The 23237-nt window shown below is 42.6% G+C and overlaps 1 protein-coding gene across 5 annotated transcripts in view; it reads left to right on the top strand.

Annotated features, from left to right (window-relative positions):
- LOC137332972 (probable E3 ubiquitin-protein ligase MID2) overlaps positions 1–22846 on the top strand; it is a 201493-nt gene extending 178647 nt beyond the window's left edge. For all 5 annotated transcript variants that reach the window (XM_067997029.1, XM_067997027.1, XM_067997030.1 and 2 more), the window contains exons 7-10: positions 2785–2928; positions 12087–12248; positions 18545–18752; positions 21695–22846. In XM_067997029.1, the coding sequence (XP_067853130.1) occupies positions 2785–2928; positions 12087–12248; positions 18545–18752; positions 21695–22094 (914 nt within the window). In that variant the 3' untranslated portion in view covers positions 22095–22846. The remainder of the gene's footprint in view (positions 1–2784; positions 2929–12086; positions 12249–18544; positions 18753–21694) is intronic.
- Positions 22847–23237: the final 391 nt, after the last annotated feature.

The raw sequence follows: 23237 nt of genomic DNA, 5'->3' as shown, positions 1-23237 counted from the left end.
ATCCTGCCCTTTTTTGAGCCAGGTCTCCGTTATCGCCACAACATCATATTCCCGTGTGGCTAATTGCACCGGCAGCTCACCAACCTTATTTACCACACTTCGTGCATTTACACACATGCACTGTAAACCAATCTTAAACTTTTTTGTACTCTTTCTCAGTCTGATCTCACCTAATACTGTGCTATTTCTTGCTATAGTGCCATCTTTCTCTCCCAATCCTTTGTGCATCTTTTTTCTCCTTTCCAATGCTACATCCTGGTGCCCATTCCGCTACCAAATTAGTTTAAACCACCCCCCCCCCCCCAACAGCACTAGTGAACCTCCCCACGAGGACATTGGTCACAGCTCCGTTGAGGTGCAACCCGCCAGGCCTGTACAGGTACCATCTCCCCCAGAACTGGTCCCAATGCCCCAGGAATCTAAAGCCCTCCCTCCTGCACCATCTCTCCAGCCACCCATTCATCTGTTCTAGCCTCCTATTTCTATACTTGCTAGCGCGTAGCACCGGGAGTAATCCGGAGATTACTACCTTTGAGGTCCTGCTTATTAATCTCTTTCCTAACTCCTTAAGATCTGCCTGCAGGACCTCATCCCTATGTCGTTAGTACCGATATGGACCACGACCTCTGGCTGTTCACCCTCCCCTTCCAGAATGTTCTGCAGCCGCTCTGTGATATCCTTGTGCCTGACTCCAGGGAGGCAACTTCCATTCTGGAATCACATCTGCAGCCGCAGAAATGCCTGTCTGTTCCCCTAACTATAGGATCCCCAATCACTATCGCTCTACTGACCTTTCTCCTCTCTCTCTTTTCATCCCCCCCGCCTCCCGCCATGTACAGCTGAGCCACCCATGGTGCTATGGTCTTGGCTCTGCCTGCACTCCCCAGAGGACCCTCTCCTTCACCAATATTCACAACTGAATACTGGTTAGAAAGCAAGATGCCATCAGGGGACTCCTGCACTACCTGCCTGGTCCTCCTTGTCTGTCTGGCAGTCACCCACTCCCTGTCTGCCTGCACACTCCTAAGCTGCTGGGTGACCACCTCCAGAAATGCGCTATACATGTAACTCTCAGCCTTGCGGATGCACTGCAGTGACGCCAGCTGTTGCTCAAGCTTCGAAATCCGGAGCTCGAGCTCTTCCAGCTAACGACATTTTCTGCACATGTGGTTATCCAGGACACGGGAAGCGTCCTGGAGTTCCCACATGTCACAGGATGTGCATTTGACGGGACCAAGGTGCCTTGCCATGCCTCGATTTATTATATTATTAACTAAACTTAAAGACTTAAAAAAACAAACACTCACCAGCTACTCACCAAACAGCTCCTTCACTTGTGCTGACGTCACTTTAGGTGTTTTTTCACCTCTCCCTGCTCGTGTTTTCTCTCTCCTCTTATCACCGATCCAGCACTCCGCTCTCTGTCTCCTCTTTTGGCCTGAAAAGGCCTGTTATGGTTCTTCTGAGCTTAGTCTTTATCAAAACCTCGCCACAATATCTCTTGTCTGGGTTCTAAATGATATTTTAACATTGAGTTGATTGGCCTAATCATACCTCAGATGTTTGATTGTTACAAACTTGTACTTGCTTGTTACTGTTACAATATTACCATTCTGCCACATATAATATCTGCTACATACAGTATAATACTGATTTTTTTTTTAAAACTTTCCTTTCTTCATTAGTATCTCACTTAGTTTTTTCCTCCCTCACATGTGTAGCTAATGCTAAAAAGTGTTTAAAAATATTAGAAATGCGCAACAGGTTGATTAGCATTTAAAAGGGGAAGGTAGGCTAATGTTTCAGGTGGGACCCTTCTTCAGAAGGCCTGAAACATTAGCCTATCTTTTCCCTTTCAGATTCTGACTGGCCTGCTGTGTATTTCCAGCATGTCCTGTTTTTTTTTATTTCAGACTTCAATGTTAGTGGAAACAAGAAGAAAAAACAAATAGAACTTTTGCTCCAATTGCGAGAAGTCTCTTGCATTGGGATCTGTGGAATGGCATCCCTATGTCCATCCAATCTACCCTCAATAAAGTTTCTCTTTCTTAAACATCAAAGCTATGCACAGTGACAAAAATTTTCTCATGATCTATGATCTGTTTTCTTTTAAAAACACACTGTAGAACATCTGTAGTTCACTGTTCACAATGTGGTCCCAGCCCTTCCCCTGATGATCTGGCAAAGATGGATAGACTTGGCTGCTCTGCAAAAGGTTTTAGTTTGGTTTGTAGCCCTCTGCTGGATGACTGAGAGGACCAACTCTTAATAGAGACTGATGTTGTAGCTGAGGAGGAAGGATAGTGAACGGTGTCATCGCAAACAATTATCTTCACTTGTACCAAGACAAAGCAAATTCTAACCAAAGGAATCAAATCCAAAAGGAATAAAGTAAAGATGAAGAGCTAACGAGTGGGGTAGAGAGGAGCTGCAATGTTAGAACAGAACAAAACCTAAAAGATCAGATATACCAGGAAAGCAAAGAAACAATGTAAGTTTAGAGATGGGAAATAATTGCACAGCTATTACTTCTTCCACCACCCCATGCTCCAAGTCCTCCCACAACAATGAGACTACTCTGAGTGAAGTCACCAACATCCTATATGATTGAGACCGTGGCTCCCTGTCCCTTTTTGTTCCACTCAACTTCTCTGGCCCTTCAATACTGTTGATCACTCCATTTTCCTCCACTGTTGCAGCATACAATTAGGATGCATGTCAGTTTGGTGAAAATCTTTGCACAGAGCCATCATTGAAACTATCTCTCCAACTTTTCCTTTGCAGCTCCAAATCCTCCAAGCATTCGAGAAGAGCTCTGCACAGCTTCTCACGACACCATTACTGTCCACTGGACCTCAGAAGATGAATTCAGCGTTGTTTCCTATGAGCTGCAGTACACTATCTTCACAGGACAAGCAAACTTCATTAGTAAGTTTAAAAATATTGCAAAAGGAAAGCATACTTGTACTTTAAAATAGGACACATTTTTATAAGGATAATATAGGCAGACTAATGCCAATATTGCTGTTGGTCAAGCACCAAAGTCCACTGGTGAAGACTCCCTCTTTGATTTTTCCACCATTGCCTTCCTCTCCCAGGGATGGCTGGCTGTCTTTGGCTAGTTGCCTTCATTTATTGGTGTAGCTGATATTGGGAACTCAATGGAGCAGGGAGTATTGATTTACCGCACTTTTTTCTGCCCCTCCTTTTTCCACTCTTTCCCCTTTCCTCCCCTCTGTCCTCTGTACCTCTTCACCTCTTAGCCCATCCCCTCTCTAGCTGCTGTATCTGGTTGAGGCTGACTATTCACAACCTCGTTGTCCTATTTGAACCCGAGCAGAGTGTCCAACCCCATATCCCCTCCATCACAAAGACCACCTAGTTCCACTTTCTTTCATGGCCTCACCCCTCTCTACCTCTGTAACCTCCTCCAGCCCTATTACCTCCACCTCCTCCCAAACTATCCGATTCCTCCAACTATGGCCTCTTGGGTATCCCCCACTCTCTTCACACCACCATTTAGCCATCCAGGCCCCAAATGCTGGAAATCCTTCCCTTTCTCGGAGACCCTCCTTAAAACATACCTCGGACCAAGCTTTTACTCATCCCTATTAATAACTCCTTCTTTGGCTCAGTGTCAAGTTTTGTTTGATTATGCTTCTGTGAAGAGCCTTGTGGTGTTTTCCTACATCCAAGGTACTTCATAAATGCAAGTTATTTTTAATTGTTTCAATATAAATAAGATGGAATTCCTAGACAGGCTTAAAGGGCACTAATAAATAAATCCCCAGGATAGACAGTATTCATCCCAGAGTGCTAAGAGCGACAAGGGAGTAGATGTGGGAGACACTGATGGGCATTGAGGGAGTGTAGTAATGGTAACCCAGTGCATCATCCAGTTCTCTCACTCTCTGTGAGCAATGAGTGTTCTCTGCACTAACAAAATACTAGTCTAAGGCATTGCCTTTTGAGGTACCATTAGTTGTATGTTAAAAATTTTCTAACCTTCCTTTCAAATAACCATTTTGATTGCAAAATATCAATTCACTTTATACGACCAGTAACATCAGTTGCTCTTTACAATGAAACTTCTTCCCAATATAAAAGAATTCATGTGTCAGCCTGCTTTAAGACTCTACAATCATTGTTAAAACTTAAGTAATTTCCCATGAGTTTATACTAATTTATTTCATAGTCATTTTATGAAATAAGCATTGTTCTAATGTAAATCTGTGTCTCTGGAGAGTTCTTCCTTACGCAGAATGTTGTATCAGGATTTAAGAGCTCTATTATTAATACTGTCATGGCCAATATGTTAAAATAAGATAATCCTAATTGCATTAGTTCAGGCAGGTGCAGTTTTGCACCTTTCCTTTGTAATTATATCTGATACTCTGCAATTAATGGAGAGCCCTATAGTCACATCAGTTATTCTATTCCATGGATGCAGAGAGCACAGAAATGGATAGACAGTAACAAGGTTATTAGCTTCCCCTCATTAATAAACATTTCCCAGCTCCCCCAGTGGCTCAGTGTAGTGCTACTCATAATGGAGGTAAGACCTCACCAGTAGACTTGCTGCTCCACGTCCTGCCCAGCTGTGGGATGTTGACCAGAGCTGAATTTCCATGCTATTTCTTCTCTTTCTAGCCCTTCCAGAAAAGCAGCATGAGATTTATTTCAAACCAAGGCTAATTTCTGCTGGAAGGTATACATATAGAATCATAGAATCATAGAAGTTACAACATGGAAACAGGCCCTTCGGCCCAACATGTCCATGTCGCCCAGTTTATACCACTAAGCTAGTCCCAATTGCCTGCACTTGGCCCAATAGAATCATAGAAGTTACAACATGGAAACAGGCCCTTTTATACATGAAAATAAAAGTTGATTTAGGGGAAACACAACTTTGTAGGGTCCAGTTCCTTTCACTGGGAATCTAACCTCAGAACCATCATGTTAATTTATGAACTGAAATATTATACAACACTCACCTTTGATAATCCCTCCTGAATGTACATTCTACATTCACAAGACAAAACTGGCTCACTATGTCTGTCCTTGTCTTGGACCTCATGGCAGCTGAGAAGCAGGTATTGGATTACCTGGATGGAGATTATCATAGTAGGTACAGAACAGGAGGAGGCCATTCGGCCCATTGTGCCTGCTCTTTGAAAGAGCTATCCAAATAGTCCCATTCCCCTGCTCCCTCCCCAGAGTCCTGTAAATTTTTTCCCCTTCAAGTGTTTATCTAATTCCCTTTTGAAAGTTACTATTAAATCTGCTTCCACCACCCTTTCAGGCAGTGCATTCTAGATCATTACAACTCGCTGTGTAAAAAAATGTTTACTCATGTCGCATCCGGCTCTTTTGCCAATCACCTTAAATCTGTGTCCTCTGGTTACCGACCCTTCTACCACTGGAAACAATTTCTCCTTATTTACTCTATCAAAACCGTTCATGATCTTGAACACCTCTATCAAATCTCCCCTTAACCTTCTCTGTTCTAAGGCGAACAACCGCAACCACACAGACTGCAGTTTAAAAAAGGCGGCTCACTTCCACCTTCTCGAGGGCACTTAGGGATGGGTAATGAATGCTGGCCTCGCCAGCGACGCCCACATCCCATGAATGAATAAAAAAAACAGCTTCTCCAATCTCCACATAACTGAAGTCCCTCATCCCTGGTACCATTCTAACTAAAACAATATTGTTAAATTATTTGAGAAGATAAGAATGAGTCAGTATGATTGAAATAAAATTTTAAAACCAAGTTCTAGATTGCCGAGTCAGTCAAGTCTGGGGGGAGTCATGCTGAGGTTCCCTGGATCAAACATTCAGATCTGGTTACCAAGGGACAAGGGAGCCGTGCAAGTCTTGGAACCCTTGCAGCGAAGGGTAACAAAGCTGATCAATTGTGGCAGGAGACTGAATTATGAGGAAACAATACCTGGAATGGTCACACAAAAGGTATACAATATCTAGTATGGTCTTTTAGGTACAGTAGTGGAGGCAAAGTAGAGTTATTCAAGAGGTATTTGGATGTTCTGATGGGGAGATTTTAGGTTTCCATCAAAGAATGATCTAGAGGCCCTGAATGGCCTCCCTCACCTGCACTCTCTTTATATGCTGATTCACCTGTTGTGCATTTTCAAAATTTTGCTTTTCAAACCTTAAAATGTACAGGGGGCAATTTTCAGCTCACTACTGCCCCGTTTGTGCCTAAATAAAAGGACGGTAGCGGGATCAAAATCATGTAGGAAACTGAACCATCGATTTACCACTGGTTATCCACTTATTCCAGTTTTCGGGCAGACCACAATTTAGAAGGCTAGAATTCCCACCAGAAACAGCGGGGGCCTAATGAACATATGCTAATCAGGTGATCATTAGGACCCCCAATGTCATTTTCATCTCCATCCAAGTTACCTTCACCCGTTCCTGAGCCCGTTCACAAACCATGTGCAGTACAATTAGGGAGGCTATCATTTCCAGCTGCTCTCGGGAGACATTTTGCTTGTATTACATGGCAGTTTTTTGCTATTTGGACAATTTTAAAGTGCTTGTCATGAGAGTAGACAGTTGAACTCTTAAGGGGCTTCTGGCAATCTCCATTTTTATGGCAATTTACATTTTTCTTCACAAGAGTCCTTCTGGCAACTCCACTCTGGTAAGAGGAGGAGGAAGGAACAGAGCCGCAGTTACAAAAAGATGGAATCCTTACCACCGCCCCCCCCCCCCCCCCAAAGAGTTTATTGGCCCAAGAACACATCTGCAGTTCCCGGAACAGTACATAAGCACTTCTCTAGAGAGGCTGTCCCAGAGCTGTGTTGCCTCCTACAACAAGGTCTGCAACCCACTGCCACAGCATTGTCTATTGCAGTCAAAGTCACTGCAGCCTTGAACTTCTTTGCCTCTGGCTCCTTCCAAGTAGCCACAGGGAGTGTCAGTAACAACAGTCAGTCTGCAGTTCAAGCTTACATTGAACAGGTGACTTATGCCACAAAATACTTTCATTACTTTCCCCATGGACAACAGGCAGCAGGATAGGGCTCTGTGGTTTGCACAGATTGCAGGATTCCCCCAAATCCAAGATGTCATTGACTGCATCCACATCTGTGCCTGCTTTCCTGGCAGCTGTCAAGATATTTTAATCTTGCACCCATCCTATGCCCCTCAAATTCACATGCCCTGCCAACTGTCCGCTGATTTATGCCACACATGAAAATCGCTCCCATACTGTTATTTCGATCCTGACAAAATGGTTTATTTTCTTGTATTGGAAATAAAATCACTACACATTGCAATCATTTTTTTTTAAAAAGCGCATTAAAACATGATTTGCAAGAACAGTCACAGGGAACTGAATTTTGTGCTGTCAGGTGTATCCAATTGCTTGCTCTAACAAGTTTGTCATATGTTATATTCTTTTTAATTATTAAAGGCTCATTTTCCTGCCCCTGCTGGACAGGAGCAACAAATCCAAAGTGCCTGAGGCCTGCAGCTGTGTGTTAGGCCATCGGGGTTAGGGCTTTCTGGCTGCTGATGGAGATCAGTGGTTAGAAAACCCGAATTACCTCTGAACATACTGGCGTCATGGCATTTAAGGTTAACAAATAAAATTTTCCACACAGTCTTCAGCCTGCAGACCCATCCGTCAGCAGGGGCTCAGGGCAGGCTATAACAGAATATTTCTCTGGGCAAGCCTACTCTGACACACCCGGTAAACATTCCTCCAAGAAAATGAGGCTGGAGGCTGGGAATGACCCCGTTAGCCTCCTTTGCATTTGTACTTTGGCCCTGCACCTGCTGCAGATGGAGACCCAGCTCCACCCCTGCAGAGAAACCCCAGGGATACATCAAAGGGCCAGAGACCCGGCAAAACAGGTCGCCACCCTTTTTTCCTGACTTTTGTGCCCAGGCAAATGGGTATTACACCAAGGGCAAAGGTCAGGAGGATTGTCTCTTAATTCAACACCTTACCATTTCCCTGTTAACGTTAATTGATCTACTGGAGACAATATAGGCAGTCTTCCTGGTTGCTGCATGGCAACAAAGGGACCCTCACCAAGAGACCGTAAACAAACTGAAAACAGCTGTCAGTTACACAACATAGCCAGGCTGTACAACTCAAACCACAAACAGGCCAATATCATCCTAAGTAGCAGAATCTGTGTATTTAAAAAAAAAGTAGAATCCATCACAACTCCAATCAGACTCCTATTATTTCAAAATCCTGGCAATTTCACAAGTGCAGTGGCAAGAATGCTTAAATAAAGCCAGTTAATTGAATTTGCATCAGGAATATCCTGCTTATCTCAAAAAAGCCATTGAAACTAGTTTTGAATAAAATAAGCCTTTGCATAAGAAAGCACACGAGCATGCTGGGGAACATTTCATTGAGGAAAAAGAAAAGTTTTTAAAGGCTGCATTTAGTAACTGATTTGTTGTATATAGTTTCTTTCAACAACAGCAATGGCTTGCATTTATAATGCACCTTTAAATGTAGAAAAGCATTCCAAGGTGCTTCACAGAGGTGTAATCAGACAAAAATGAACGTTGAATCGGATATTCGGAGAGATGGCTAAAACTTTGATCAAAGAGGTGGGTTTTAAAGAAAGCCTTAAAAGGAGAGAGAGGTGAAGAGGCAAAGGGGCCTAGGGAAGGAATTCCAGAGTGTGAAGCCTAGGTGACTGATAGCTCAGCCGCCAGTGGTGGGGTGAAGGGAGGGGAGATGCACAAGAGACCATAGTCAGAGGAATGGAGAGGCTTTTTTTGGGCGGGGGGGCTGGCGAGGGGGGTTTTAGGGCTGGAGGAGTATGAGGGATAGGAAGAGGCAAGGCCATGAAGGGATGTAAATACAAATGAGAATTTTAAATTGGAGGTGTTGGATTGGGAGCTAATGTAGGTCAGCAAGGACAGTGGTGATAGGCGAATACGTTTTGGTGCGGGATAGGATACAGGCAGCATAGTTTTAGATGAGCTGGAGCTAACGAAGGGTGGAGAGTGGGAAGCCAACCATGACAACATTGGAATAATTGAGTCTGGAGGTGATAAAGGCATGGATGAGGGCTTCAGCAGCAGATGGGCTGAAGCAGGGATGGAGGTTGAAGTAGGCGATCATTGTGATGGAGAGTATATGGGGTTGGAAGCTCTGCTCAGGGTTGAATAGCAAGCCAAGATTGCGAACAGTCTGGTTTAGCCTAAGATAGTGGCTGGGGAGGGGAATGGACTAGCTGGTGAGGGTACAGAGTTAGTCGCGAGGGTCTTCAACAATGGCTTTGGTCTTCCCAATATTTAACTGGAAGAAATAGTAGCTTGTTCAATCCTGGACAAGCAGACTGAAAACAGAGGAAGTGGAGGTGCTGAGAGAGGTAGAGCTGGGTGTCATCAGCGTACATGTGGAAGTTGACCCCATGTCTGCGGATAATGCCGCCAAGGGGCATCATGTGGATGAGGAAGAGGAGGGGCCCCTGGATAGATCTTTGGGGGGTCTCCAGAAGTAAACACATCTGTAACAGCAACTCTCTGACATCATCAGCTCATTTTAAAACTGCCGGCTCAAGTTAGTGTATAAATAATAGTGGAAGAAAGTAACGTGATGTATTGTTTCTGACAGGCTCCTGTCCTGCCCTCCAACTGGCCTGTTTGATTTGAACAGCCTTCAGGCTTGCCCTTCAACCAACCCGATTGATAAATAGTGACAACTTCCACTCTCAGTGAAAAACAACAATTTGTATTTATATAGCACCTTTAACATAGTAAAATGTCCCAAGGAGCTTCACAGAAGCGTTATCAAACAAAATTTGACACCGAGTCACGTAAGGAGATATTGGGACAGGTGACCAAAAGCTTGGTTAAAGCGGTAGGTTTTAAGGAGCATCTTAAAAGGGGGAGAGAGGCGGAGAAGTTTAGGGAAGGAATTCCAGTGCTTAGGGCCTAGGCAGCTGAAGGCACCGCCGCCAATGGTGTAGCAATTAAAATCAGGGATGCGCAAGAAGCCAGAATTGGAAGAGTGCAGAGATTTCGGAGGGTTGTAGGGCTGGAGGAGGTTACAGAGATAGGGAGGAGTGAGGCCATGGAGGGATTTGAAAACAAGGATGAGAATTTTAAAAATCGAGGCGATGCCGGACCGGGAGCCAATGTAGGTCAGCATACGGGCAGCAGAGTTTTGGATGAGCTCAAGTTTATGGAGGGTGGAAGATGGGATGCCAGCCAAATCTAAAGGCATGGATGAGGGTTTCAGCAGCAGACGAGTTGAGGCAGAGGCAGAGACGGGCAATGTTACGGAGGTAGAAGTAGGTGGTCTTGGTGATTGAGTGGATATGTGGTGAGAAGCTCATCTCAAGATCAAGTAGGTTGCCAAAGTTGTGAACTGTTTGGTTCAGCCTCAGACAGTGGCCAGGGATAGAATCAGTGGCTAGGGAACGCAGTTTATGGTGGGGACTGAAAGGCTGAGTTTCTTGTGAAACACATACTTGGTATCTACACCTTATCTCAGGATGCCTACCTGTGCTTAATGAATGTCTTTCATTTCATCATCTTATTTCAAGAATCCTATTGTAAGGCTAACTGGTTCTGAATAAATAAAGCTGCTGACTACCAATAAAAAAAATACCAACTATTTATTAAATTTTATAATGTGGAGATGCCGGTGATGGACTGGGGTTGACAATTGTAAACAATTTTACAACACCAAGTTATAGTCCAGCAATTTTATTTTAAATTCACAAGCTTTCGGAGGCTTCCTCCTTAGTCAGGTGAACGATGTGAACGATTTTCACATCGTTCACCTGACGAAGGAGGAAGCCTCCGAAAGCTTGTGAATTTAAAATAAAATTGCTGGACTATAACTTGGTGTTGTAAAATTGTTTTAAATTTTATAGGAGGAGAAAATAAAACTAAAAGGAATAATTTCTGGAAAAAAAACTGCACCATCAGTTGTTTCAATAAAGCAGGTCTCTTACCTATTAAGAGATACCTAGATTTTTGGACTAAGTCTTCCACCTTGTGGAGATCCATTTTCATTGCTAGCCTCCCAAGCTCCTCTGATGTTGCAGGTTTGGGGTTGCCCACGTACCTCTGAAGCACCTTTACCGATTCCAGTGGGAATCTTCATTTTGGTCCTGGGACCAAGGTAAAGTGACCTTTGAATAGGTGAATTGGATCGTTTTTTTGATCAAAGTAGTGATTGAGGGGTATAAGACATGGAACATATGATGGTATTTTTTGGTCTTTGGGGATCGGCCAGATGAACCACAATGGTCTTTTCTGACCCTGGGGGGGGGGGGGAATTCTTCCACGGTTCCCCTTCCGTTCACTATCCAGTGAGCCCCTTACCAGAAACTACATATATGTGTGGATGTTGAATTAGGACAGGAAGTCTCCCAGCTTTGATGACTTCATTGGTTAAATAGCCTGCCGACACTCGCTGTTTAGGTTTACACATGAAGAATGGCCACTTGGAGGAAGGCTGGCAATGCCCATGGGGCTCTACCCTAGCTACAGTCAACATCTTTAATATAGAAGGGGAGAAAAGGGAACATGGTTTAAAAATTTTGTTGCAGCACTCCCTCAGTGCTGCAACAAAGTGCCTGCCTAGATTAGATGCTGAAGTACATAACAGGGCTACAACCCACATTATCATAATGTAATAAAATGGTATATCTAGCATGCATTTTCTGTCCATCACACAGTTCCATCTTTTCAAATTTCTGTATGACCCTTGTAGAAAAAAAAAGTATAAAAAAATACAGAAACTCTCCAGGAAGTTGGGCGGATTGGCCACAGGGGAATCAGAAGTTGGGGCAGAATCTAGATCCACCAGGTTTCTGTCCAGTGTATCCTACGGTCCAAATTCTTGTTAGGGGGTGCAGGGGAGTCTTGCGTCCCCGCTCCCCAAGTCCACTGGATGCCATTTCAACAGCAGCAGGTCATTACATATATGTTTGAATGCCTTCTTTGATGTGAGGTAACAGGTAAATACAAACTCACTTAGTCTCTAGGCAGTTTAACAGCTCAAGTGTTCTAGTAATTTCTCTTTTGTATGCATCAGCCATACTCAGCCATAACTCTTTCCATTACAGGTTTGTACAACTCCATTGATAGTTGGATGATTGTTCCCAACATCAAGCAAAACCATTACACAGTGCACGGGCTACAGACTGGGACCAGATATATCTTTATTGTAAAGGCAATCAACCAAGCTGGTGGTCGCATCAGTGAACCGGCCAGACTGAAGACCAATAGTAAGTACTTCCTTATGATTTCTTGACCATGCTGTTTTCATAAGATCGAACTCTTAATTGACAGAGGGTAATCATTGGCTGGCCTCATCCTTTCAGTTGACAAACTTCAAGGTGGCATCATCCTTCTAGTTAACAAATGGGTAAATCTTACTCTGATCTCATCTTCTTAGTTAGCAATAGGACATCCTTGAATTGATGTCACCCTCTTAGTTAACATAAAAATTAATTGGGTTTTGTTAAAAACAATAAAGACACCACAAAACGGAAGCATTTATATTTCATTCTCAGGTAGCTGATCTCAGCTACACCAGCAGTAGGAGTGCTAAAATTGTCCCAAGAGCCTCTTCATTAGAGAGGGACAAAAATAGTTATGGTTTCTCCTTCCGTTGGCTATCCAGTGATCGCTGCTAGAAAGCATCTGTGTGGATGGTATTTGAGCTCGAATCAGCCTTCAATGCCTTCCAAAAGCCACTTTGTAAGGCTTATTTGTTATCACTCTGTACCATTTATCCTCTGACTGGAATGTATGTGTTGTGACATTATAATAATAATTTAAAAATTAATTTCCTCTGGTAGAGCACTGGTTACCATGTTTGAGTTATATTCCTTTGTGTGCTGTTTAAATGCAATTAAAAGACTTATTTTGAATGGATTAATGAATGCATTACAATTGCACACAAAGGAATTTTACATGACTGCACTAACAGACGTGCAACTGGAGGAAATTAAACCGAGAAATTTTCCCATCAGGACCCCTTTTGAAGAGAGTTCAAAAGAAATGTGAACTTTATAATTCGTTTTTATGTCAATTTCTGATAAAAGTCAGCTTTATACAGTAACTACAATGAAGTCATGAAATGCTTCATATATATACCCTGGAACTGTTCTATTAGTGTTTACATTGTGGGGTCAAATTTCAGAACATCGGTGGCAATAGGGACACACCAATTAATTTACAAGCTTTCACGTGTACAGTTGGTTCCAAGTTGCATTTGTAACTTCATGGTTCTGGTCTTGGACCTTCTGCAATGAGAGAGTGCATTTATACAGACCAGCAATACATAAAACATAATTGAGAAGTGACTGAGCCCCAGCAGTGCAAGGGAGATGGATTCATGCACTCATTTGAAATGGCACATCACTGAAGCATTTCTGAGCTGTCTCTACTGACATTGGTTCATCTTCCTTGTTGTTTAAAAAAGCAAAAACACTCAAAAAAAATAGAAATGGAGTGAAATTTCTATTTCTGTTTTTTTTTCCCCCCTCCTTCCACTCTTTTCTTGAAAAAGTCAACTCTTACTGGGGCACATTTCCAAAGGTGTGGCAGCCCAGTGGTAACTCGCCCTATTCTTGAAGTGCAAGATTCAACAGAATATCAGCCAGCTGTTTGACCTTGGAGGCATCATAGTTGAGACCAATTCTGTAATCACCTGATGTCCACACATCACACATTCCTGAGAGTCACTGGATAAGGATCAGGAGCAAGAATCAAGGTTTTACTCCTCCTTAGCCAGGAATACTGAGGCCAATTGCAGCATCCTAACTGCTGTCTCAACTGAGACTAAATAATACAGCACAAAATGAGGATCAAGCCTTGGACCTTTTGATCTATATAGCTAAGTGCTACACTGGGCAGTGCTTTGAACTACTTAGCTGTTCGGGAAGCTCAACAGCCTGTTTAAACACTCATTCAGCAACTCCATCTAAAAAAAAATTAAATGAATATTTTGGTTTAGAGTCCAGGAAGGTGGCTGGTTCATCACTGGTCTGTGCCAAGTTAAGTTACCTTAGTCAGGTCAGTGTAGTTGGACTCAAGTGTCCACTCGTTGGAGAGTGTAAAAATCAGGCTGGATTCCTGCTTCTGATCAATCTCCAACTTGTGTAGACTCTGGGTTAGGTGGAACTGTTTCAGCTGTGATGCTCTTCATATTCAAATAACCTGGTGACACTCAACGTTTGGACTAACAAATGAGGAAAGGCTGCTTGGGAGAGACACTGGAAAGCATTTAGTGATACCACTGAGCCAAGGCCCACATTCATGGTTCCACAAGTGTTCTCACCTTGGAGTCAGAAGGTTGTGGGTTCAAGCTACATTCCAGAAACCGGAGCACATAATCTAGGCCGAGACCTCAGTGCAGTACCGAGGGAGTGCTACACTGTCAGACGTGCCATTTTTCAGATGAGTCAGTAAACAGAGACCCGTATCTGCCCTCGCAGGTGGATGTAAAAGATCCATTGGCAGTATTTGAAGACGCACAGGGGAATTCCCCTGATGTCCTGATCAAAACTGATCACTCAACCGACAAATCTAAAAACAGGTTATCTAGTCATTTATCTCACTGCTGTTTGTGAGATTTTGCTGTGCTCAAATTGACTACCATGTTTGCCTACATTACAATGGTGATTACACTTCAAAATCTGTTTCATTGCCTGCAAATGTCTTGAGGTTGTGGAATATACTATATAAATGCCAGTTCTGTCTTTACCCCAAAAAATTGGTGAGGAAAATATTTATATATAATGCAAGGACCATAGCTTCTCAAATGATTAGCTCCCCTATTCCGGCATTATGTATGAGTCAGGAATTCAGTACAAAGAGAATGAATTTCCCTTCCTGGCCCCCATGTTAACTGATATTGTTAACAGTTCCCTCTCCTCAGGTACTGTCCCCCTCCCTTTCAAATCTGCCGTCATCACCCCCCTCCTCAAAAAATCCACCCTTGACCCCTCTGTCCTTGCAAACTACAGTCCCATCTCCAACCTCCATTTCCTCTCTAAAGTGCTCGAACGTGTTGTCACCTCCCAAATCCGTGCCCATTTTTCCCGCAACTCCATGTTTGAATCCCTCCAATCAGGTTTCTGCCCCGGTCACATTACTGAAACGGCCCTTATCAAAGTCACAAACGACATCCTATGTGACTGTGACCATGGTAAACTGTCCGTCCTCATCCTTCTCAACCTATATGCAGCCTTTGACATGGTTGACCACACCATCCTCCTCCAATGCCTCTCCTCCGTCATTCAGGTGGGTGGGACTGCGCTCGCCTGGTTCCATTCTCATTTGTCCAGTTGTAGCCAGAGAATCACCTAAAATGGCTTCTCTTCTCACTCCCACACAGTTACCTCTGGAGTCCCCCAAGGATCTATCCTTGACCCCCTTCTATTTCTTATCTACACGCTGCACCTCGGTGACATCATCCAAAAACACGTCAGACTCCACATGTACCCTAACAACACCCAGGTCTATCTCACCACCACCTCTCTCGACCCCTCCCCTATCTCATTTGTCACACTGCTTGTCAGACATCCATTACTGGATGAGCAAAAATTTCCTCCAACTTAATACTGAAGCCATTGTCTTTGTCCCTGCCGCAAACTCCGTTCCCTAGCAACCGACTCCATCCCTCTCCCTAGCCACTGTCTTGAGGCTGAACCAGACCATTCGCAACCTTGGCGTCCTATTTGACCCTGAGCTGAGCTTCCGACCACATATCCGCTCCATCACCAAGACCGCCTACTTCCAACTCCGTAACATCACCCGTCTCCGCCCCTGCCTCAGCTGATCTGCCGCTGAAACCCTCATCCATGCCTTTGTTACCTCTAGACTCCACTATTCCAAGGCTCTCATGGGTGGCCTCCCATCTTCCACCCTCCATAATCTTGAGCTCATCCAAAACTCTACTGCCCATATCCTAACTCGCATTAAGTCCCATTCTCCCATCACCGCAGTGCTCACTGACCTACAGTGGCTCCTGGAACACCGATTTTAAAATTCTCATCCTTGTTTTCAAATCCCTCCATGGCCTTCCCTTCCCTATCTCTGTAACCTCCTCCAGTCCTACTACCCTCTGAAATCTCTGCGCTCCTCCAATTCTTGCCTCTTGTGCATCCCCGATTTTAATCGCTCCACCATTGGCAGCCATGCCTTCAGCTGCCTAGACCCTAAGCTCTGGAATTCCCTCCCTAAACCTCTCCACCTCTCTACCTCACTCTCCGCTCCTTAAAACCTACCTCTTTGACCAAGCTTTTGGTTACCTGTCCTAATATCTCATGTGGCTTGGTGTCAAATTTTGTGAATTGTCTTGGGGTGTTTTATTATGTTAAAAGGCGCTATATAAATGCAAAGTGGCATTGTTGTTGAATGGGACGGATTTAGCCCATTGAAATGATATGCCTGAATCAGAATTCTGTATGTCTATCTGGAGCTGACTGTATAACAAAATCTCAAACCAGACTGTCAAATGATCAGATATCTTGGGAGTTTAATCTCATGAAGAATACCAATGATCAAAGTAGTTGACAGAAGCTTTGTTGTGTAGCTGAGAAGGCATCATAGGCTGAAGTATCAGAGTCACTGAATCCCTTCCAATATTGATGTAGTCATGTTCACGTTAAAGAATCTCACTTCTTAATGATATTGTTACAGTACGCTCATGTTGAGGAACTATTGCAATAGATTGGTTGCCAAATTTGTGGAGGCTGTCTGTATTCTGCATTCTGTGATTTATACCACAAGTTGGATTTGAGAGCACCATTCTCAAAGTAGAGCCTACTGCATTGTCAAAATTGCACGTATGCAACTGTTTAAAATTGCAATCGTGACTTCAAGTTGGGCATAGTGTTCATCTACAGTAACATAAATGCAACATTGCTCACCCGTACAGGTGGGTTGAGAGCTATACACAACCTCTGACCTGAAAAAATGGCAGACAACAGCTACCGTTTCTATATTTCTAGTGCTGCTTTGGCATCAGTATTAGAGAAAAAAATCATCTGCTGAAGTGCGTCTCCGTGCTGGTGGGGGCACTAGTTTCATTTACATTTCACTGCTGGAGTCAGGGTTGCTGCCGGTGCCAACACTATATTAAAAATGCAGCAATAGGCACAGCAGCTGGGTCAACTACAAGTTGATTTTAGAGTGTTCAGCTCCATTCACAATTCCTCTGATAACAAAGCAGCCCATACCGGCCTACAGCAGGACCTGGACAACATTCAGGCTTGGCTGACAAGTGGCTAGTAATATTTGCACCACATAAGTGCCAGGCAATAACCATCTCCAATAAGAAAAGACCCAACCACCTCTCCCTAACCTACAACAGCTCCACCATCACAGAGTCCATCATCGTCTACATCCTGGGGGTCACCACTGATCAGAAGCTGAAATAGACCAGCCATATCAACGCCATGGCTAGAAGAGCAGGACAGAGGCTGGAAACTCTACATGAATGGCTCATTTCTTGATCCCTCAAAGCTTCTCCCCCATCTATGACTCAAGTCAGAAGTGCAATGAATACTCACCACTTGCCTGGATGGGCGCAGCACCAGCAACGTCGAGAAGCTCAACGTCAGAGAGAAAGCACCCCGCTTAACTCAATATCCACTCATCCACCACCATGAGAGCACCATCACCACAGGGGCTGCAGTGGATCAAGGAAAAGGCCTACCACCTTCTTGGGGCAGCTAAAGATGGGCAATAAATTATCGCTTTATTAGTGTCATCTATGGCCTGGGAACAAGTGAAAGAAACAGAGCATCACTTAGGAGGTTCATTAATCAACTTCTTATACCCACAGAGAGAATGTCACTCAGGATACTAATTAATGGATTGACTTCGGTTTACCCAGAGACATTGTCACTTAGCTGGCTACAAATTGACTGACTTTCCCAGCTCATTTAAATTAAAGTTGATAACGTGCTTTCCTCATGTTTCTTATTGCACAAGACTTGACATTGTAAGAAAAGCTCATCATGAGATACTTACCCATAAAATTTGATAAGACAGCTGTAGATCCATTCCATTTTCCTTTTAATTTGATTAAATTAAATCAAATCAAACCCAACTTCAAAAGCAAAGCGGCTTATCCTCGGAGTAAATTAACTGTAAAATCTGGTGCTTTAGAAAAGGAATTCTTTCCTTTGGTGTACACAGACAGACTGGCCCACCCCTGCATTCCATCAGCAATTCCTTAAGGAGTGGGAATTAAAGATGAAAAGCAAATAAGAAAGGAATAAAAAGAAGGAAATCAATCCCTTTCTGTGGAACTACTTAAATGTAAACATTTGGGAAATCTAGTTGCTATCGTACCGGACAGTAAGGTTGCAAACAGTTATCCTACTGCCTGCTTCACAGTTACATCACTTCAAGAACTATTATTAGTGCTGATCTTTAAATGATGCCAATAGATTATAAATTAAATATAAAGAACCATCAAGCTCAAATAACATTAGTCGAAAGGGGTTGGAGTGTTAATGGCGAACATTATTTTACTTTTTTGTTCTCTCCGTGTGTTATCCAGGTCAACCATTCAAACTGGACCCCAAAACTGCTCACAAGAAGTTGAAGCTGTCCAACGATGGCCTGGCTATGGAACGGGATGAAAATTCCTTGAAGAAGAGCCACACCCCTGAGCGGTTTAGCAGCCAAGGGAGCTATGGGGCAATGGGGAATGTATTCATTGACAGCGGCTGCCATTACTGGGAGGTCCTGCTCGGAGGATGCACGTGGTATGGAGGCTTGAACGACTAACAGCAAACATCACCATCTGTACCTCTTAAAAATCAAATAGTTATAAAGAATACTGATTTTAAATTATTTTTTAATTATAAACTCTGCTCCCACCTCACATCCCTCATCAGTTTTCTTCTTGAGGTAGCAACTCATACTGCAGTATGGTTCCGTGGGTGTTGAGCAGCCCTCCAGTACCTCAACCAAATGGCAATTCTTCACGTTAGCCTGAACAGTAACAGTGAATGTCAGCAAGCTATTTGCCTGTGAATGTATCACAACCAAGCATGACCCTGTCCTCACCCATGTATTTTCAACAAAGATTTTTCATGAGCAATCACAAGCTAGCCCAACATGGCTGAGGCGAGTTCCAATATCCCTACCAAGCTGGATGAGATTAGCTAACTCAGTACATAATATCCTGGCCTATATCACATTATAGAATGCACTTATCCACTGAGCCATTAAGGGAGCTTCTTCTGATTAATATTATTTTTCCTTCTGTCAATTAAAAAAAATTGTTTGAACAGAGAAAACTAATGATTTCATCAGGACAAAGGCATTGACCATCTACCGTCATTAATGGAGCTATAGTTGTAGATCTAGGGATGATTGAGCATCACCCATGTGTGTCGATCACAATCTGTGCCATCAGACACAGTAGCCTAGATTTTGTGACCAGTGTTTTTTTTTAACACTGGTGTTAAAGTGTTTGAAATAAATGGGTAAGGACACACATTAAAACACTGGTCAGAAAATCTATATGACTAACTCTTCCAAGCTAGCATTCTCAGTGATATGAGCCGCACTATCTAAAGAATATTCAAAAGGAAAAAAAATAGAATAACATTAACAAAATAAGACAAAGCAGTGGTAAAGCTAATTATCATTTTTGATTTTTAAAAGGGGTTTTGACACTGCTACTTTAAAATATCTTCTGATTTTGTGTGAATAGGTGTTATTTTGATTCATGGTAAAAGGACACTTTCATTATCTTGTGGGTTATAGGGAGGGTCAAGAGGGGTGAGGATTTTTTTTTTTAAAACTTGTTAAAACTTACCAATGAATTTGGGTTATGAAAGACATGTGCTTTATGTTGTGCTATACATTGGTGTTTGAGACTGGGTGGGGTATAATAGTTATTCAGTATAAACCAGGAAACCCACCAAAGCACATAATATAATTTTAAATAAGTACCAATAATATTAAAATGCTTTCTTAAAATGAATGCTCTAAACTTCAAACAAGAGTTGAGTACTCCCAAAAAATCTGCAAGTGACAGGCCTATTCTTGACAGCTAGTTGGTGTCTGAGTTTACAGTCCAGGATAGCAAGGTGCCAATCCACTAACTGATTTGATCAGGTTTGACAGGTTTCATTTAGATTCTGATTAGTGATTCATATAGGAAAGTAATGTGACTACTTTATGATGAGCACCTCCTTCCAATTGAATATTAGGAGGAGGATAGGTTGGCACACTTACGGCATGGTAGTATAGTGATTATAGTTCTGGACTAGCTACTCAACCTGGCAAGTTGCGAACTTGGATTTCATTAAATCTGGAATTTGTGGGTTAGTACAAGACAATGATCATGAAAGCTGCCAGATTGTCATGAAAATTCAACAGTTCGAGAATGACCTTCCTACCTGTGACTCCAGTCCCATGCTACGTGGTTGACTCTTAATGCCTTCTGAAGTGGATTAGCAAATCACTCAATTGTAACATAATTGATTAAAGAAGACAGCCTACCTTCACCTTCTCAAGATAACTAGGTATAAGTAATAAATACTGCATGGAACTCAACAGAAAAGAAAATCGGGTAGGGTGTATAATGGCACTGATTCATTACTGCCTGGTTTTACACCCCCAAAGTTAAGAGTTCCGCCCATTGTTAGACAAAAGGGCCATGAATTTCCTCAGAGCTGCTCCCACTCCGCTGCTGTAACTTCACCAGCTGGAGCAGCAGAAACTCCGTTTCCATGCGTAAACAGGATTTCCGCTGCACTTCTTGCAAAATTATGGTGGCGGAGCAAGACTGAGGAAATTCCCAGCTAAAGTGTCTACATCTAGGCTTCAACCAACCTAACACTTGCCAAATCAATGTAACACAAGAAAAGTCAAGGATAAGGAGCTCATTCCTCTCTCACTCGAACTCTAGTTTAATGTCCACCTGCATCTTAAGCACTCTTAATGTTTTGGCTTTTATGTTTCTACTGCCCCACTCACCTCTAACCAAAAGTTTCAAAATACAAAAAACACAATAACAGTGGCTGACCTTTCAACCTCCTAAAGATCCAATACATAGGACAAGGTGTAGAATGTGAAATAAAACAGCCACAATTTTTTTTTGCAGGGGCTCTTTGCAAAATAATGGCAAAAAGAAGAAAATTAGGTGTATGATTTTTTACATTTTTATATATAAGTTTATAACTGATCAGGAGTAACTCCAAAACTGCCATTTGGAAAAGAAATAGCTGATGGAGAATAGTAGCACATTCATTAGCAATATGTAGGAGGTAGACAAGAAAGAAAAAACCCACTAGGAAAAGAGAGCTCAAGAACTAATGGCAAAGACACCAGTAAGTCTACCATTATCTTCCCTTACAACATTTAGGGGTTGAATCACTTTGTAAAATTTTGATAATTAACATTTTAACTTGTATGGAAATTCCCATATCTGCTATTAAAATAAGCAGCCAATGTCTTCATTAATGTAGCAATCAGAGGACTTTCATACAAAGCAATAACCTGTTTATTATCAGTGTGACTTCGACCTACTAAAGGTTCTAAGCAATTAATTTTATGTTCCACTATGTTTCACTCAAGTTTCTAACCAATTCTTTTACACCTTCTCTTATACAGAAAGATGAAACCATTGCAAATTGAGGACTAATTGTCAGAAAAGGCTACATGATTTTTCATTCTGTTTCTTTCCCTCCAGGTATTCCATTGGCATTTCATATAAATCAGCCCCGAAGAATGAGTGGAATGGAAAGAATTCATCTTCTTGGGTATTCTCCCGTTGCAATAACAACTTTGCCGTCAGGCACAGTGGCAAAGAGATGTCGGTGGATGCTAGCCATCAGCTGCGGAGACTTGGTGTCCTCCTCGACTACGATGGCAACACACTATCATTCTACGATGCCATGAACACGCAACACCTGCACACATTTGATATTTCTTTTGTTTTGCCTGTGTGCCCCACATTCACAATCTGGAACAAATCATTAATGATCCTGTCAGGGCTTCCTGTCCCGGACCCATTAGACTGCTTGGAGCAGGAATGCATTTGTAGACCCCAGGAATCTCCTTACATGTCAGGGATCAAAGTCAGTCAATAAAGGCCAGACCGAAATGGAGTCCTGACCCATGCACTATACCCCAACCCCCCAAAATTTACATTATTCCAGGCAGGGCTGGACTATGCATTGTGCCCTCTCAAGATAGCACAAGAGCCGCCTTACACAGAATGACTACTATTGTATTGAATTTATAAATTATTTATGATAAATATGTTCACAGTTTATCATTGGAGAGATATTGTATTCCAAATGCACTTTCGAGACACGCTTTTAAATTATGGAAAGCTGTTTTTAATATGTCAAAGTTGGAAGATATATTAAGTAGATCTGAAGATATGGCTTCCTCAATTTCTAGAAACTCTTGTATTGTACACTAGACACACCTAGCTTCTAGAGTCTGAAGCAAATCGTTGATGTACTTGTTCGCTCAGAGAATCATCTGCACCACAGAGAAAGGAGCTTCTCACAATGAAAGGAGAATGACTCCATCCTTCATGTGTCACTCAGCAGTAGAGCAGACACCATCAGGAGCTGCTGTAAGATGACAGGCAAGGTGCACAGAGAACAGAGACGGCAAGCGTGTGTAGACAGTGCCTAGAAGCAGAACCTAATCTGATCAAGAAATTCATCCTGATGTACTTCATAGATTCATTATATTATCGTCTTTGTTAGTATTGTCTGTGAATGAAGAGAATGCCATTGAAGGATGTGTACAGGAACCACACTGAAGATATATAGAACTTTAACTGGTGTGTGTAATGTTAAAAATGTTATAAATATTTAATGACAAACTGGTTGGTTGTTTTTCACCCAATTTGAAAAGAAGAGGGATGTTCTAGATATTTTTGAAAATGGAAGAACTTCCACTGCATCTGATATGATTGTAGTTTAATATGGAAAGGAATGTATTGAAGTTTATTTTGAAGGATGGAGCCAATATAATTGGGGTACTTGTGAAGGTGAAGTCAACCAATCACAATCCCACAGCTTGGTATCCAGACCTCCAGGGAACCTCTCCCACTTAGCCAACTCTTCTCCCTCCCTCTCACATTACAGGAGAATACACGTGCATATCCATCCCCATATCATCAGCGATCCAAACACAGGCACTTACGCCCTGTAGATTCATAACTAACAACTAGGAAAAACAAGATACGTTTGTCCCCATCCTCCAAGTTAAAT

Source organism: Heptranchias perlo, chromosome 15 (assembly GCF_035084215.1).
Source record: "Heptranchias perlo isolate sHepPer1 chromosome 15, sHepPer1.hap1, whole genome shotgun sequence".
NCBI lineage: Eukaryota > Metazoa > Chordata > Chondrichthyes > Hexanchiformes > Hexanchidae > Heptranchias > Heptranchias perlo.
The sequence above is the reverse complement of the archived record's forward strand: the minus strand, read 5'-3'. Positions and strand labels throughout refer to the sequence as shown.